The 15,887-nt window shown below is 42.5% G+C and overlaps 1 protein-coding gene across 3 annotated transcripts in view; it reads right to left on the reverse strand.

Annotated features, from left to right (window-relative positions):
• Window positions 1-15,887, reverse strand: part of CAMK2A (calcium/calmodulin dependent protein kinase II alpha) — a 108,502-nt gene that overhangs the window by 18,244 nt on the left and 74,371 nt on the right. For all 3 annotated transcript variants that reach the window (XR_003705248.2, XR_003705250.2, XM_077924613.1), the window contains exons 8-12: window positions 12,163-12,246; window positions 9,530-9,624; window positions 7,795-7,917; window positions 6,407-6,490; window positions 3,911-3,953 (exon numbers count right to left, since the gene is read on the reverse strand). Coding sequence is in view for 1 of the 3 variants with exons in the window: in XM_077924613.1 (XP_077780739.1) it covers window positions 3,911-3,953; window positions 6,407-6,490; window positions 7,795-7,917; window positions 9,530-9,624; window positions 12,163-12,246 (429 nt within the window). In the remaining 2 variants the exon portion in view is untranslated. The remainder of the gene's footprint in view (window positions 1-3,910; window positions 3,954-6,406; window positions 6,491-7,794; window positions 7,918-9,529; window positions 9,625-12,162; window positions 12,247-15,887) is intronic.

The following is a 15,887-nucleotide window of genomic DNA, read 5'->3' on the forward strand; positions in this document are numbered from 1 at the left end:
TAATCCCTCCCTCTTCCCTCTGTTGCCTTCAAATAGATTCTGAATGCATAAAACACACAGATATGAAGCATGGCATAAGCACGCTTGGCCTGACTGCAGCTTCTGAGCAAAAGATGACCCGGATAACCCTACCGTCAGTAGCAATCACTACTCTGGTTTTGGGCGGGGGGAACACACATCTGAACATGGAGGACAGAAAACTAAATAAAGGATCAAGATTTGAATTCCCTGATTTGAATTTCAGTGGTGAACCCTTATCACTTTTAGAGCAGTCTCAGCTGATTAGCTCTCCTCCACCTCCACATTTTTTCATTTTTTAAAGACAAACTTCCTAAGAGTGTCATGGTAGACAATCAACCCTAATTTCCTAGATTTTTCTTCAGTGATTTAATTATGTCCCCATTTGACCTTGTTTACTCCATTCAATAAGCAACCAGCCTGCATTAGCTAAGCATCTTATGTTATCTTTCCCTACAGTTTAGCATTTATTTATTTAAATTCTATCCAGCCCTTTCCCCCTTCGTCCAAGTGCTCATTGTGGCTAAGTGTTTCAGCTTATAGTATGCATAGTTTGTCACATGTGTATATTGCACAGGTGTACTTCACTACAGTGCATGCTGTAGGAAGTCACAACCAATTGTGGTTTCACACTGCATGTACTCCATGTTGGAACACCAAATATTTGTTTATTATCAGCTGTGATTGTGTACATACAGATGGCACATTATTTCCTACATGAAGCAGGAATGAGGAACCTTTTTCAGCTGGAGGGCCACATTTCCCTTTTGAACAAGTTTCTGGGGCCACATGCCACACTACTTCTAATAATTTGGCCACATATTAAATGTAATCACAAACAATTGTCCCCCTACATTTTCCAAGGAGCTAGTTTTTGCCATGTTTCAATAAAAATCTCAGCAGATGGAAGTCATCCTTGGAAGTTCCTCATAAAGTGCTTCTTGGAAAAGCCTCTTCAAATTCTGCCTACCTTAAATTAAAATTAAAAAAAAAAAACAGCTTAGAAGAGGCTTTTCCTGAACTCTGGCCTTTTGAGGACACTTGTAAGCAATTCCTGTGTGCTGGAAAGGAACCTTCAACCTATCTAGTTCCTGTGTCCCAAAGAGGCAATCACAATTTTGTAATCCTTCTCCCCTAATATCCCCCCTCTCCCCATACGGTATATTTCGGGTGGAGCTGCACGTCCACACAATAGCTGCCTCTCCAGAGTACAAGATTAAATCTTGCCCCCGCCTTTTTTGGGTCATCCATAATTTAAAGCAAATGTAAAATCCTGCCAAATCAAGGTGATGTTGCAAATCTTCTGTTGTGTGAAGGGAAGAGGATTGGCAGCTGCACTGATCCACTGACGGCAGCCTTTCCAGCAATGTGTCACAAAGCGTTTTAGGAATGATTAGTTGTGCTTTGTCACTTCTTTGTGATCTTTGGGTAAACGATTAATAACTATTTACGAATGTGACGTGAGAAAAGCCACAAGTCAGTGCCTGAGTTAAGGACTGACATCAGCTTTCTGCCGTAGACAACTAAGCCACAATCCAGCACAGAGTCGGGCACACTTAAGCCTCTTGAAAGAAGTAAGTTGTTAGGTGCACTTAAGCTGCAATCCTATACACAGATATCTGGGGAGGTGGGGAGTAAGTCCTATTGAGACATGTATGGTTGTACATGTCTCAATAGGACTTACTCCCCACCTCCCCAGATATCTGTGTATAGGATTGCAGCTTAAGTGCACCTAACTGCGATCAATTGTAGTCCTGGTTGTGTATAATTACCTCCAAACTGTGAGCTTTTCACTTTGAGTAGTTATCACAGCGTGGAACCAGGGGAGGGAAGGAAAGAGGGGAAGCTTAGTGGAGGTGTGGGTGTGTGTGTGTGTGTGTGTGTGTGTGTGTGTGTGTAAAAAGCTGAACTGTAGAGTGGGAGGTCCTATGCATAAGAAGAAGTTTTCTTTCTCTTTCAAAATTACGAAGTGCTCACTTTTAAGTAGTAAACACACCTCAATACCTCCCACCCGTGGAGTGGAAGAATGCATGAATCTTATTAAGCCATATAGTAAATCCTTGTCAACTCTGTAGCATCTCTAACATACATTCTTTCCACGTTCAAACTGTGCTGCTTGGAGACCTTTGGAAATAGGCCTGGGGTGGGAAGCCTGTGATTTTCCAGATCTTGTTGGACCCCAGGTTTCATCAGCTGCAGCCAACATGGCCAATGATCGGAGGTCCAGCAACATCTGAGGGCCACAAGTTCCTGAAATAAGTAATATGTGAGCTATGTCTGGACACCAAACGTTTGAGTCATACTCCAGGAATAGGTCTACAAGACATCGAGTGCTTTCTTTCCAGGCTGCCACGACAAGGAAAGCCTTGCTGAGCTAGATGCCTAGTGAAATGAAAGGAGGCTGTGCACAGAAACAAATCTTGGACGAAGTTCCTGACATAGCAGACAGCGACAATGCATGTCGTGAATATTTAGGGAATTTAAAAATGATCGTTTATACATCAGTACTCCCCGCCACTAGCAAACTAAATTATTTTACCAAGGCACTTGATCTATGCTGCAAATCTATGCATGCTTTCTTCTAAGTGAGTAAGCACCATTAAACCCCGTTTACTTCTGAGAAGCAATGCATAGGAACACACAGATAGTTATTCTGTGCCACTTTCCCAAGCATAACCGATAACAGGGCTGGAGCCCAAACTTAGAGGCAGGCTACTGGTGCATTTATCAAGTCCATTTGTCAAGCTTCTTTTCCTAAAATGTAAAACCAATAGGATGGTGAAATCTGGGGAATGTTATAGAATAGGAACATGGTGCAAACAGACCAACCCAAATATCCAAAAGGTTTTGGTGTATTGGGGGGGGACCTTAAGTTGTGCTGGTTTATACCAGGGATGAGAAACCCTGCCTACTGCCCCCAGGGACTCATGTGGTGGTGTGGGTAAGTGGTCAGGTGCTGCATGCCAGTTGGCATGGCTGGCACAAGCAGTGAGGGCACATGTGATTGACAAGCTGCAGGTTGGCTGCCTGTGATTTACCTAGTAATAAACCCCCTGAGTATTAGCAGTGTGTCAGTATGAAAATGAGAGTACAGTATCAGTTCAACCACATCCAGTCTTTGCAATGCCCTATTCCCCTGACTGCACCGCAACCAGGAAGACCCAAACATCATATTAAAATGCAAGCTATCTCCAAAGCATGTGATCTTCATTAGTAAATCCAAAGTCAACAACCCTGGATTTTTAAGCATAAGTCAAAACATCCTTATAGGATTCCACTGCAGTCCCAGTATCTTGCTTTCCAAATTGTATCTGCTTGTACAGTGCTGAAAGTAGCAACCTGCAGGGAAGCTGCAGAAATGCTAGAATTTCAAGACAACCAATAGCCTTGTCTACTGAGTAAAATCCAGCAAATGGATTTATGCATTGAGCAAGTCTGGGACATACAAATTGACCTTCATTAATGCCAAACCAACAAGGGTCAGAATGTAAATTTAAAATGCTTCTCCGCTTTTCTTTCTTTCCTGCATTAATGTTTAGCCACAGGTAGAAATGGCAGAAGAATTCCAAAATGCTATCATAGCAGGGGTGGGGAACCTCTGACGATGCAGTTGCTGTTGGACCACAACTCCCATCATCCCTGACGATTGGCCATGCTGTTTGGGGGCTGATGGAAACTGGAGTCCTGTCCAACAACATCTTCAGGATCGGAGGTTCCCCACCCCTGCTTTAGAGCCATGCATGAAAATGCCCTGTGCCCAGTCTTTTCCAACGAGAGCCAGGGTTTAGGGAGCCTGTCACACTGGTCAGTCATATTAAGCACATATGACTAGCATCCAACATATGAAGAGGCAGCAAGTCAATACTGTCCTGGAGAGAGTTGGGTTACCTACCAGAAAAATTCCGGGTTGCTAGCATTGTAGTGAGGATTGCACCCTGAAATACACAAAAGACAAAAAGAAAACGGGGAAGCAAGAAACATCACTGTGTTCAGAATCAGACCCATCCCTTCCCCCAACCCTAGTCTCCTTCCTCTTAAAGGCATCTAGTGGAAAATGGAGCTGCTGGGGCTCCAAGAGGGATGGCTCTTTGGCATGGTTCCAGGGGTATGATGAATATACTTCGGAGGTGGTATTAATAGATATAGCTAACTGTTTGCAGAAAACAAGTCACTGGATAGTGGCTCAGGGATTTTTAACTACTCTGCAAGTTTCTCAATGATGGCAGCAGGGGTTTATTATAGCCACCTTATAGAGACTCGGTATCCTTTCTTGCAGTGTTAATGGGATTTCATCCTCGGATGAACAAGCAACCTCCATGCTCTGATGAGACCAGGACAACTGACAAGTTTCTAGCAGTCACTGATGAGGAATTCCCATTGCGTCTCGAGGGGAACTCCCCATATCTCATCTCCCCATAGAAGCTGCAGTAGCAGCTACACTCTACTAGACACATCAGCGATAGAAGCCCCCTGCCCTGCCCGAGAATAACCTGCTTTCCTATTGTTCAGAGCTGTGCCCAAGCCCCAGAATGCTACATGGTACTCCCAAACTTGATATATTGTGAAATTAAAAAATACTGGACATTTAGAGACAGATCTATATATGTGGCATGGTTTGTTTGTTTTAAAAAAGCAATTCAATTTTAGCACCTGATAATAAAATCTACCACAGCTACCACTATTTCTACTACTATTACTACACATATCTGTTCTCACATAGCATATTGTCCCATAGAAGTCAAAGAGCAGATTGGTCTCCTCACATCCATTTTATAGATGGGAAGACTATGGTACAGTACTGAAGTAACATCTTCAGAGCCATTCTCTGCAAGTTAATAAAAGAACTGGTTATAGATCCCTGCTCTCCTTTGCCAAGCATTTAACACCGACTATCTGTCAGTTACGACTGCCTGTTTTCTTACTGGAAAAGAAAACACCTCACAAAAGGAAGGGGCAGTACTGTGCATAAAACTGTTTCTACTTTGTCAAAGAAAAACAGGATGTAGACACACATATTGCCGCTGGATAAAGATGCCGAGCTGTACCCGGACATTCTCTGTCCGCTAGCACAAGAGCTCTTGTTGTACTAAGGTGCAGGTGAGTTTTAATGTTGCGAACAGTTAAATCCTGTGCAACAGCTGAGCTAGTGAAAACTTGTTGTGCAGCGGATTGTTCAACCTGTGCAACAAAGTTACAAGCAACCTGCTAATGCCTTCTCTTCCACAACAACGTTCTGCAGTTGGAAAACATTTCACCAGTGGAACAGGTGTACCACTAGGGGACTAGAAAGCACCACGTTAGATACACCCTGCGAGATGGAACTTAGCATTTACTCCCACTGGTTGCACAGGACTCAAAACTTCCATCCAAATATAACTTTCCAAGAGGGGAAGTGAAAAAGGTCAACTGGGCTATGCCTCTTTGATACTCTTGGTCTCTCTCCTCATTTTTGTGGGTGCGTGCGGACACACAGAGCATTTCTCAATTTCCCAATCAATTTCATGAGCTAGTAAGAGGACATGTATAATAGGATTACATTAACATAATTGAAGCAGTAACAGATTACTGGAGGAAAAGTAAACACAAATTATTATCTGTTTCCTTGCTCAGTAATCTTATTAGCCTCCAGCCCTGAGGCTGGAAATTTGCACAGCATTCAAAGGAAGAATAACAGCATGTGGAGATATCCAACAAGGCCTCAGAGGAAGGTGCTGATGATAGCACTGGTGGCAATAAACTTCTTAGCCGATACTGAACTTTCCCCCTGGGCATAGGGCTGGCGGACAGTGATTTGAAAATGGTGAATTTGGACACTGATCCCAATTTCATTGTCGAAGGACGTTCCATGGAAATCAATGGAAATGCCCTTAAGGAATTCAGATTCAGTGATTCCTAGGAAGCAACTTCAGTTTGTCCTAGAATCCTCTAAAAAAAGGATTTAGTCTAATCATTGTTCACTTTTCAGGAATTATTTTAGTGGACTTTATCAAAGAGCAGAGTCCTTGATATGCCAAGAAATGGTTACACTGCAGGCACTGCAGGCTCAAGTGAGCCTGAAATGGGTTGTCCCTTCTGCAGACACTAGCATCTAGTTATACAACAACAATCAATGGGGGCAGCGGGGAGCCACTGCTCTACTTTATCCTTTGTCATTTAGTGCATACGACCCAAAGACTTAATTAAGATATCTAGGAAGGCCTTTCCTTTCTCAGCACAAAGGTGGCCATTCTGAAAGCCAATTTCTTGGAAGCCTCACAGCTTTCTTGGAAAGTCAATTCTTTGGAAACCTTTATGAACATGGGAAGGCAGATGAAATGGAAAACAGTCTGGTGATGTACACCCATTTCCTAGAAGACCACCTACAAGTCAGAGAAGAGGCATGGATTACCTTTAGCTTCCTTCTGGCATTGAACTTCTTCAAGCAGTCCACAGTCTCCTGCCTGTGCATGCAAGATGCCACGGTGGAACGGTGCTGTAAGGCAAAAAGAAAGTTGCTCAGAAATGGAAGGGAATAGAAAATAGAGAGCCCCCCCCCACACACACACCCTGCCTTTTTTTTTTAAAGCAACTTGGCATCTTTTACTTGTGATATTCCTTGGTTTGCATGAACCCATGAGTCCTAATCAGAACTTGTTCCCTGCCCACTGTAACCAGGTAAGATCAGCAAAATCTTTTGGGGAGCCTGTATTTGGAGACTTCAGCCTTTGTGCAGTGGGTTAGCCTAAATAACTCTCAGCTTCTTGCACCTTTGTGCAGGATGGTTATTTCATGGCTACACATACAAGTCTGAACTCTGCACCATCTCTGTGTCTCTTGAATGTGCACTCATATATTAGGCATATGTTTGAATTCTCCAAGCAGTAGCAAATAAAACTTTAATGGTTTGTGCAAACTAGTTTTCCTGCTTATTCATTTGTTCCTTCTTTTGCTACACCAGAGATTCTGGAGATGGTCCATTAGGTTGATGGTGGCTTAGGTAACCCTCCCCAGTTTGATTCTCTTATGCACTGATGGCTCAGACTATTGTCCTTTTTGAGCACAAGGGACATTCAAAGCAAAGACCTGAATATAAATGTTCCAGCCCCTTGGGAAGGAAACCCATAGTTTACCAATCTATGTAGTTGTGGCAGCAACACTTGCTAGACAGAAGTACACAAGTAAAAAATGTTCCAGGAAATAAACTGAGGATATTGCTTTAATGATAAGCAGTGGGGTTTGGGGAAATCATCCTATATAGGCTCCCTGGTTCTGAGTGGATGAGACCTAGAGTTATTTCTTTTTATTAAAAATAAACTTGTCAAAGTCCTCTGTAACAGTTTTATTCCAAGAGCACAGCTGAGTTACAATACGGGCTGTGGAAATAGTGAAAGTGCATCTCAAACTGTTATTTCTATAGATCAGAATGACTAGGTCTGGTGGAAAACAGGAAAAGTGATTTTAAAAATTATGTGCTTTGCGCTCCTCTGAAGCTGTTTTTTCCCCCTGGGAGCCCGTCTTGATTGCTATAAATGGACTGCATGAACACAGACACTTAATAAGTGCAATAAGCAAATGGTTCAGTGTTTTTTTGGAGCCACATAACCAGTTGCCCATAATAAGCATATATCTATGGCATGTACCTCATGTGATACAATGCTTATTAATCAGCATGCAAACAAATGATTACTCTGCTGTGCGTGTGCTACATAACTGAAATGTATTTTGTCCCACTGAGACCCTCTAAAAAAACCTGCTTTTCATCCAGACAATCCTCAGGATCTGGGCAGTTGCACTTACTGATATCCATGGGTGCTTCAGAGCTTCAGCCGCTGTGATACGTTTGGATGGGTTGATCGTCAACATTTTATTGATGAGATCTTTTGCTTCAGGAGTGACAGTATCCCACTCGGGAGAAGGAAACTGTAAGAGCAAAGGGACAGCACTACTCATAACAATATGATCAGGAGCTCCCCCTCCTTTTTGCATGATGCAGTTTGGCCTATTTGCACACTCTCTTTTTCACACTATACAGTAATGCGGATTTGAGATAAGGAAGGGATAAAAGCATCCATTTTTGTAGGAAATGGTCTCTGACATGCACAGGATACTGTAAGAGTTTGTTAATATTTTTACCACTGATTTCCACCCAGCAGCTTTTCTTAAAACAAAACAAAAAAACCCGTTTCACATGGCCAACATTAAGGCTGGATGCATTTCTTGCTAATCACAGTCAATACAAGGCAGTAAACATAGCACAGAATGACCACTGGGTGGGGGCCAGGTGCTGAAAATGCTCTGCCAAACCCTGTTCTCTGCTGAATTGCCATCCAGCTGCAGGTCTGCCAGTTTGTTAACACACACACAGAAAAAATAAAAACATCCACGGAGCAGCCCTGTTGCATGGCCCATTTGGCCTTTGTGTGCACTGAGGGGAAGCCATAAGGCCTTGCCCTTGAACTGTCACAGAGTGGGGTGGAAGAGGTTGGCAGCTAGAAACTATCAGTACCTTGACCAGTATCTTTTTGGTGTGGATTTTCACAACTGAACTTTGTAAACTTTTATTTCCTACGTTCATCCACTTGGTGGGTAAAGCTGGAGGAGAGCCAGGTGCATGGCTGCAATTTGCATGTTCATTCTAGGTCGCCCCATTTGCCACCTGGCCCAGATCCACTTTCTTTGTTCCCTTAATGGCCCGTCACCCAGGCGATTGCCTCACCTGGAAGCTAGCCTGACTATTCCAAGAATTAGAAGGAGGGGGGCAGGTATTAGAAAGGGCTAGGCATACAGCCTACTCCCCCTACAAAACTCACAACACTATCAAAAGCCCTGCATGCCTTGGGATCAGGTACCTGAGGAAAACCTGTTCCTACATAAGCTTGCCTGCGCATTGAGGTCAGCAAGGGTGTTCCTGAAGTGAGGGAAGTTGCAACCAAAAAAGGGATATTTTAATTGTCACTTAGTTATGGAAATCCTTTCCCCAGAAACTCTCACCTGGCTATCTTTTCAACAACAGGAAAATACCTTTTTATTCTCCCAAGCTTTTTAAGCTTTGAGTTTTAACCATTTAAACCTCTGCTTTTATTTATTAGGGGGGCCTGTGCTTTAATTGGCCTTTTTTGATTTCTTTCTTTCTTTTACTGTTGTAAACCAGTTGCTTAAAGGGTCATATACAAACCCATGAAATAAATAGATACAAATTATTTCCTTTAAAAAAAGAAAAAGAAATATCCCCACTTAGCTCACTATATTTTTTTCCTCACAACAATCTTGTGAGGTAGGTTAGGCCAAGAGACTGAGACTGGCCCAAGTTCACTCAGGGAGCATCACAGGTGAATAGGGATTTGAGTCCAGGTCTCAGAGTCCAACCTACTAACCACTTCACCACACTGGTTCTCAAATAAGCTTTCAGACCTGGTGCTCTGTCTCTCTGTGTGTACAAAACAAAGTGGGAGTTGAGAACTATTCAAAGAAATGATGGCATGTGAGAAAGGAAGAGAAAACAATGAAGGGATTTGGGGGTGGGATCACTTACATCATAGGCTCCAGCTTTGATCTGCTGGTATAGTCGATGTTGATCCTCATCCCAGAAAGGAGGATAGCCAACCAGCAGAATATACAGAATAACTCCTGTGTGAGACAGGGACAGGCATCGTTATGTAAGCTCCAGCCACACACAGGTGGGAAAAGGGGTTAGTTCAGTGACTCAGAAGCCTGGAGCAGCAGGCCTACACTGTCTGTGAGACTCAAAACTGAAGAGGATGTGAAAAGGCTCCTTCTTGTCTAAATTGTCAATGATAAGTAGGAGCATTTTTATAGTTCAGGCTGAGTCGTCAGTTAGCATCAGAACCTGCCTGACAGGGGGCACTAACAAATGACCAACTCATTGAGCAATTGGCTATTTAATTAGCATTCACTCATTAACTTGTGAGTAGGTTAGAGTCAAAGCAAGTGTTAACACACATTTTTCAGTGTGTTTCCCCGTCACTTTCCTTACTGCAAAAAATCCTATGCTTTGAGGAAGCTGTTTCTTGTCCAGTTGTTATCTGAGGGAAGCACCCTCTGTCACAAACAAAGAAATCACTTGCCACTTAATTGTCAGATACCCTGAATCCAGTTAGTAAAAAGTATCTTGTCAAGTGTCCAGAACAGCATCCATCCTAGCTAAGTAACAACATCCAGGAACCGCAACACTGCAGTCTGCTCTGTGGGCTTGTTTAAGCCCAGTCTTTCCTCCATATCAGTTCATAGAGCTGAACTTGGGTGGGAGAAGGAAGAATTCCTATTTCTCACCTACCATTTCTACCTGTTCTCTTAAACACTATCAGGTCCCTATGTCTGATCTCAGACACCCAAAACACTGTCTGAGGTTTATTATTTTGAATAAATTTCTTTATCAACAACACACATCACAACTCCCCCTCTCTTTCTGTACGGCATATATGCTGCCCAGGAAATTTTCTTCCACTCTAATAGGTTTTTTGTATATAGGAATTGAACTTTGAACATCTGGGAATGCCTTGGCAAACTTTTGCAAGGATTGGCACCGTTATGCATGCTAGCAGCAGTAATGCAACATTCAGACACATCAGACCCTGCTCAAAGATTCTTTTGGAATGAAAATGTAACATCAGGTGTATGTTCCTCATCTGTTTCCTACAACATTCTGCAACCCAACACAGGAAAAACTGTTCCTTCCATGTGTGTGCTGTGAAAATGAGGCTGAAGGTAAAATGTTTAATTAAGTGAGTCACTGATGCATCAACATGCCAAATAGGCAACATACACATACAATCTGGCCTCATGAGAAGGCTTGTCCTTTTTTGAAAGCACTATCTGATTAAAAAAAAAAACCACTGAACTTGTGTGATGAGCAACATATTACTGTTGAGACTCATAGAAACTGCCTGAGACTCCACTTAAGACTTATTCTTCAGAAGTGGCGCTGCTGAGGGGATGACTGCATGTTAAGTCATTGCACCAGGACACAGTTTCAGTTCCTACCATTCAGAAGATCTTTGTTGTTCATTATTCACATCAATTTTTTTAAAAAACAACAACACATGCCATAGGAAGCCAGGTGTTTTGCCAGAAAGGAACACATTCCATCTGAAATAGCACCCATTCATAAAGTTTAATTCAGGCCACCTGCGTTCGCTTTCTGGTCTACTGTAACTACTTGTTTGGGTTACACAAGTGATTTAGGCTTACTATGTTTCCTTTTCTCATTGTACAATATGGATAAGAGCTCCTCCCTGAGTCCCAAAAGAATGATGAGGATAAATAGATTAATGAATGAGAGACTCCTTGATGCTATGGTGATGGGGGAATATAATGGACTCTCCAAGTTAACAAACATCCAGAAACACAATTTTTAATCTCCAAATTGCTCTTGTGGAAGTTACTCTCTGGTGAATGCTAATCCCATAAATCCATAAACTTTGTAGCATAATGCTTCCTGGCTGCTAAAAGCTCATTCAGCTAGCTAGCCATTCCTCCCATAGGTCATAGGAGTAGGGTTTTGGTTGTAAGATTTTCAGCCCATCGCTTACAAAACATTTATATGGTTTCCTCTAGTACACATGATTGTGGAGTCACAGATTCATACATGAGTTTGTCATATTGACCAGAACAACTTTGCTATTTTTACTAAGGGCTTTAAGGACAACAACCCATCAGAGTGAGTGCTGAAGTGGGGAGGGAGCCATGCCAGTGCTTTTACAACTGCATTCAAATATGCAGCATAAAATATTTCCCTTCAAAGAGCTTCCCTTATTTTATCATCACAACAATCCTGTGAGCTAGGCTATGTGGAGAGACGGTGACTGCTCTAAGGTCACACAGCACTCTAGCCATTGAACCACACTGGCTCACATGGGGGTAAAGAATTCTGGCTTTCCATTTGAGCCACGGCAGAGGATGACAATGAATGCTCACATCCTCTTTCATGATGTGCTACAAAAATTCTGTTTCCTGTAGAGTTTATCAGTCCACTGACACTAGTTCACACAGCAGCACTGACATATCTCAGAGGTAACCAAGCCCTGTGAACAAGCTAGGGACTGCACACAGTATGAAAGATGGTGAGAGAATCACAGCGGCCTCCATCTCATTCCTTAAAGTTTTATTTTGCCTGTTTAGTCACTTTCGAAACATAACCTCACTTACCACATGCCCACAAGTCCACAGCTTTGCCATAGGGGTCCTTTCGGAGCACCTCGGGCGAAAGGTAGCCTGGAGTACCTGCAAAACCTAGTAAGGCAAAGAGTTACAATATGCAGTTAGTTACACATCATGGGGTCCAGCGAAGTCTGCAGCAAAAAGCACAAGGCAGCTATCAGTCGAATGGGAAAAGAGAATTGCTCTCTAATATTCCCACCAAACCTAGTGTTTGTTCTGCACTGGATACATGCTATCCTGGAGCAGCTTTGCTGAAAATCACTCCTAACATCTGTGATTCAAGTCTTCCTGTGCTTGTAGAGCTAGTGCCACAACCTCACTGCCCATCCACAAGAGAAAAGTGTAGGTAGTCTTGTGGTAACCTGATATTGGTTTCCGGGCCCAATTCAAAGTGCTGGTTTTGACCTCTAAAGACTTAAATGGCTCAGGACTGCAATACCTCAAGGACCACCTCTTTCCATATGAACCTACTCAGACCCTGAGACCCTCTTCTCAGGCCCTTCTTCATGTGCCCCCTCCTTGAGAGGTTCGGAGGGTGGCAACACGAGAACGGGCCTTTTCTGCAGTGGCTCCCCATCTGTGGAATGCTCTCCCCAGGGAGGTTCAACTGCCGCCTTCATTATATTAGGCACCAGGCAAAAACATTCCTCTTTAACCAGGCATTTGGCTGATCCGATTTACATCCTAGGCCCTTTTAAAATGTGCTTTCTTTGGGGGGGGGGATTAGGTTGCTGTATTTATTTTCATTAGGTATTTTGTGGTTTTATATCTTGATTTTATTCTGTGAACCGCCCTGAGACCCCCGGGTATAGGGCGGTATATAAATTCAAGAAATAATAATTATAATAATAATCTTTAGAAAATAGTCCAAAGGGAAGGAGCCCCCAAACCAGCCCCATAAGAACTCAATGGCCAGCTTCACAGCTATCTCTGACACCTCCGCAATGCCTTTCACTATGTTGGATAGACCCCTGCCTGTCCAGAGGGGGCAGAGACACTCCCTCCCTCACCTAGCTCCTGGAGGTACCAAGGGAGGTGTGAACAGATGGGAGAGATCTTGCCTTCAAGGCAGAATGTTAGGTTGCTTGCTAAGGAGCCGAACCACTCACTGCACTAAGTTAAGCCTGCCCCATATAAAAATGTGTATAATAGAAGCCATACTAAAAGGTTGAGGAATGTTTGTGAGGATTAAAAAATAATAATAATCGTAAACTGATGTAGAAAAGTGGAGCATTGAATTTAACACTGTAAAATGAGAAATCAAAATGGACATGTTTTTTTCCCCCTGAGTGTCTATGCAGTCCTAGTTTGCCCCTCAGAAAATAGGCTGCTACCCCATCTAGGACAGCATTTTCTGAGCTAACAGAAAGATCTCTTCTAGCCTTGTTGCTGAGATCCATTTGGGACTTTCTGCATGCAAAGGTTTGTGCTGTGCTACTGAGTTATGCCCCCGCCCCTAACAAATTGCATCTGCCAAAATGTATTTTTGGTTTGAGAAATTATAAATGGATTCCCTTAACAGCCTATGTCTACAGCTCAAAGATACAATAGCAATGTAAGTTATGATGACCTTAGTAAGTTACATTTATAGCTGCAAGTTATCGTGAGTTCATTAAACCACATCTAGTACCCAAGTAGACTTATTAGAAAATGCAATTAAATGGCTAAACAAATTGAAGATATGCCACTAGCTCAGTAAAAGAAAGCTCAGGGGAGAAGAACTAATATAGTTTGGTTAAACATATTGGCCATCGTAACTCAGTTAAGTCAGGGGACTCTACGTAGTCAAAACCAGGGTGGGTGGCATTTTTAGAACTGAAGACTATATTGGAGCAACTGGATCTAAAAATGCTTTGTATATTTCAGCTACACAAAATCCTCACACCTTTTACACAAAAGGCAGCAAACCACAAATGGTTGGTGTGTTCCGTTTCTTTCAGTAATACATTTACTCAGCCTCTTACAAAGCATGACAGATTGCCGTTTGGGGGGTTTGCTTTCTCAGCCTTTAGTTTCCAAAAGCTTATTTATGGAACTAAGGTGGCTAGAACGTTTCTCAGTGTTTTTTTTAACCAAGCCTGCCTGTCGGTCATATAGGAGTTCCAAAGGGACCAGATATATGGAAACATGGGTCTTTTGTTTACCGCTGAATCGAAACAAACGTCAATTCATGGAAAACACAATTGGTGTCTGTTCTTCCCCACACCTTGACCTCACACACATGGCAAGGGATTCCTTAACCCAAGCCAGAAAAAAGGTGGGATTTTGAATGCCACATCACCATACTTCTCAGACCCTTCCTTCTCCTAGCCTAGCAGTTCTTAAATTCTTAGTTATGATTGGCCAAGATTATAATCAAATGCATCAACCACATCAAATGTGCTCCCACGCCTAATTAGTAATAAAATTGTACTGTAATTGATATGCCTGGATTCTTCAGTTGCAGTTAATGAAGGCTTCCTGGTCCAAGTGAACTTCATGATTACACCCATACTCAGGCACAGATAGGCTGGTGCCTGTTGCTTTCTAGCAAAACATTTTGCTCCTTTCTGGGAGCAGGTGTTCCGGGAAGATGGAGTGTGAAGTGGATCCCACAGGAGTCCCCCTCAGACATTTGTAACACTGCTGCAGGTTATCATGTTCCTATCTAATATGTATTTACACTGCATTCATTATGGTGCATTATCCCATTTAGAAGTGCAGCAATCCTGTTCTATATTTTGATTATCAAACTGAAGCTTAATAAGCTGAGATATGAAAGAGCCTCATCCACTTCCATGCAGCCCCTTCACTCCTGCTGTACAAGGAAAGAAGCCGGGAAGCTGCAGTTAACCATAGCTTCCCTTTACAACACAAAAGTCTTCTAAGCAAGCTAGTATATGAAGCCAAGGTTTAAAGGTGGCTACCAGATCAATTTGGCTTTCATGGGAACCATTAATCATAGCTTTATGCTTCTAATGCCATATTTGCACAGAATGTAAAGCCATGGTTTATTTAAACTGTGCTTTGTTTTAAAAAAACTACAAGTTAAGCACAAGTTGTCCCACAGACAAATCAAACAAACCATGACTTGCTTCTCCCAAGCTCTCACCCTGTGCCTTTGTATTTTGGTGAGTGCCCTGGGTGGGGCAGGCAAGCAAACCATGGTTAAGGAAAGGTGTTGGGTTTACACACAATGCCAAGCCATAGTTAAAGTTTTGTAAGTCAATGACAAATCATGGCTTCAGATCATGGTTTGTTGGTAGTAAACAAACCAAGGCTAAGATACTGGGCAAGGTTCACACATAATACTAAGACATAGTTTAATAAACTTTGGCTTAACATCACATGTGAACCAGGTCACAGGGAAGCAGTAGTTAACTATGGCTTCATGGCTTGTTTGCCCATTTGTGTGAAGAGAAGAACAAATGTGCAGATGTAGGAAGCTCATTTATATACTGTACTTCATTGGAAGTTTTTAAGTAGAGGTTGGGTGGCCATCTGTCATGGGTGCTTTAGCTGAGATTCCTGCATTTCAGGGGGTTGGATCCTTGGGTCCCTTCCAACTCTAAGATTCTATTATCTAATTGTGTGAATGTGGTCCATGCATTATATTTTTATTGACAAATAGGATGATACATGAACAGGCAGCTGTGCTACTTTGAACCCCTCTCTGTTCTACATATTGTACATGACTACCTACAACAGAGATTATCAAATCTCACCTAGCAGAT

Source organism: Podarcis muralis, chromosome 2 (assembly GCF_964188315.1).
Source record: "Podarcis muralis chromosome 2, rPodMur119.hap1.1, whole genome shotgun sequence".
Lineage (NCBI taxonomy): Eukaryota > Metazoa > Chordata > Lepidosauria > Squamata > Lacertidae > Podarcis > Podarcis muralis.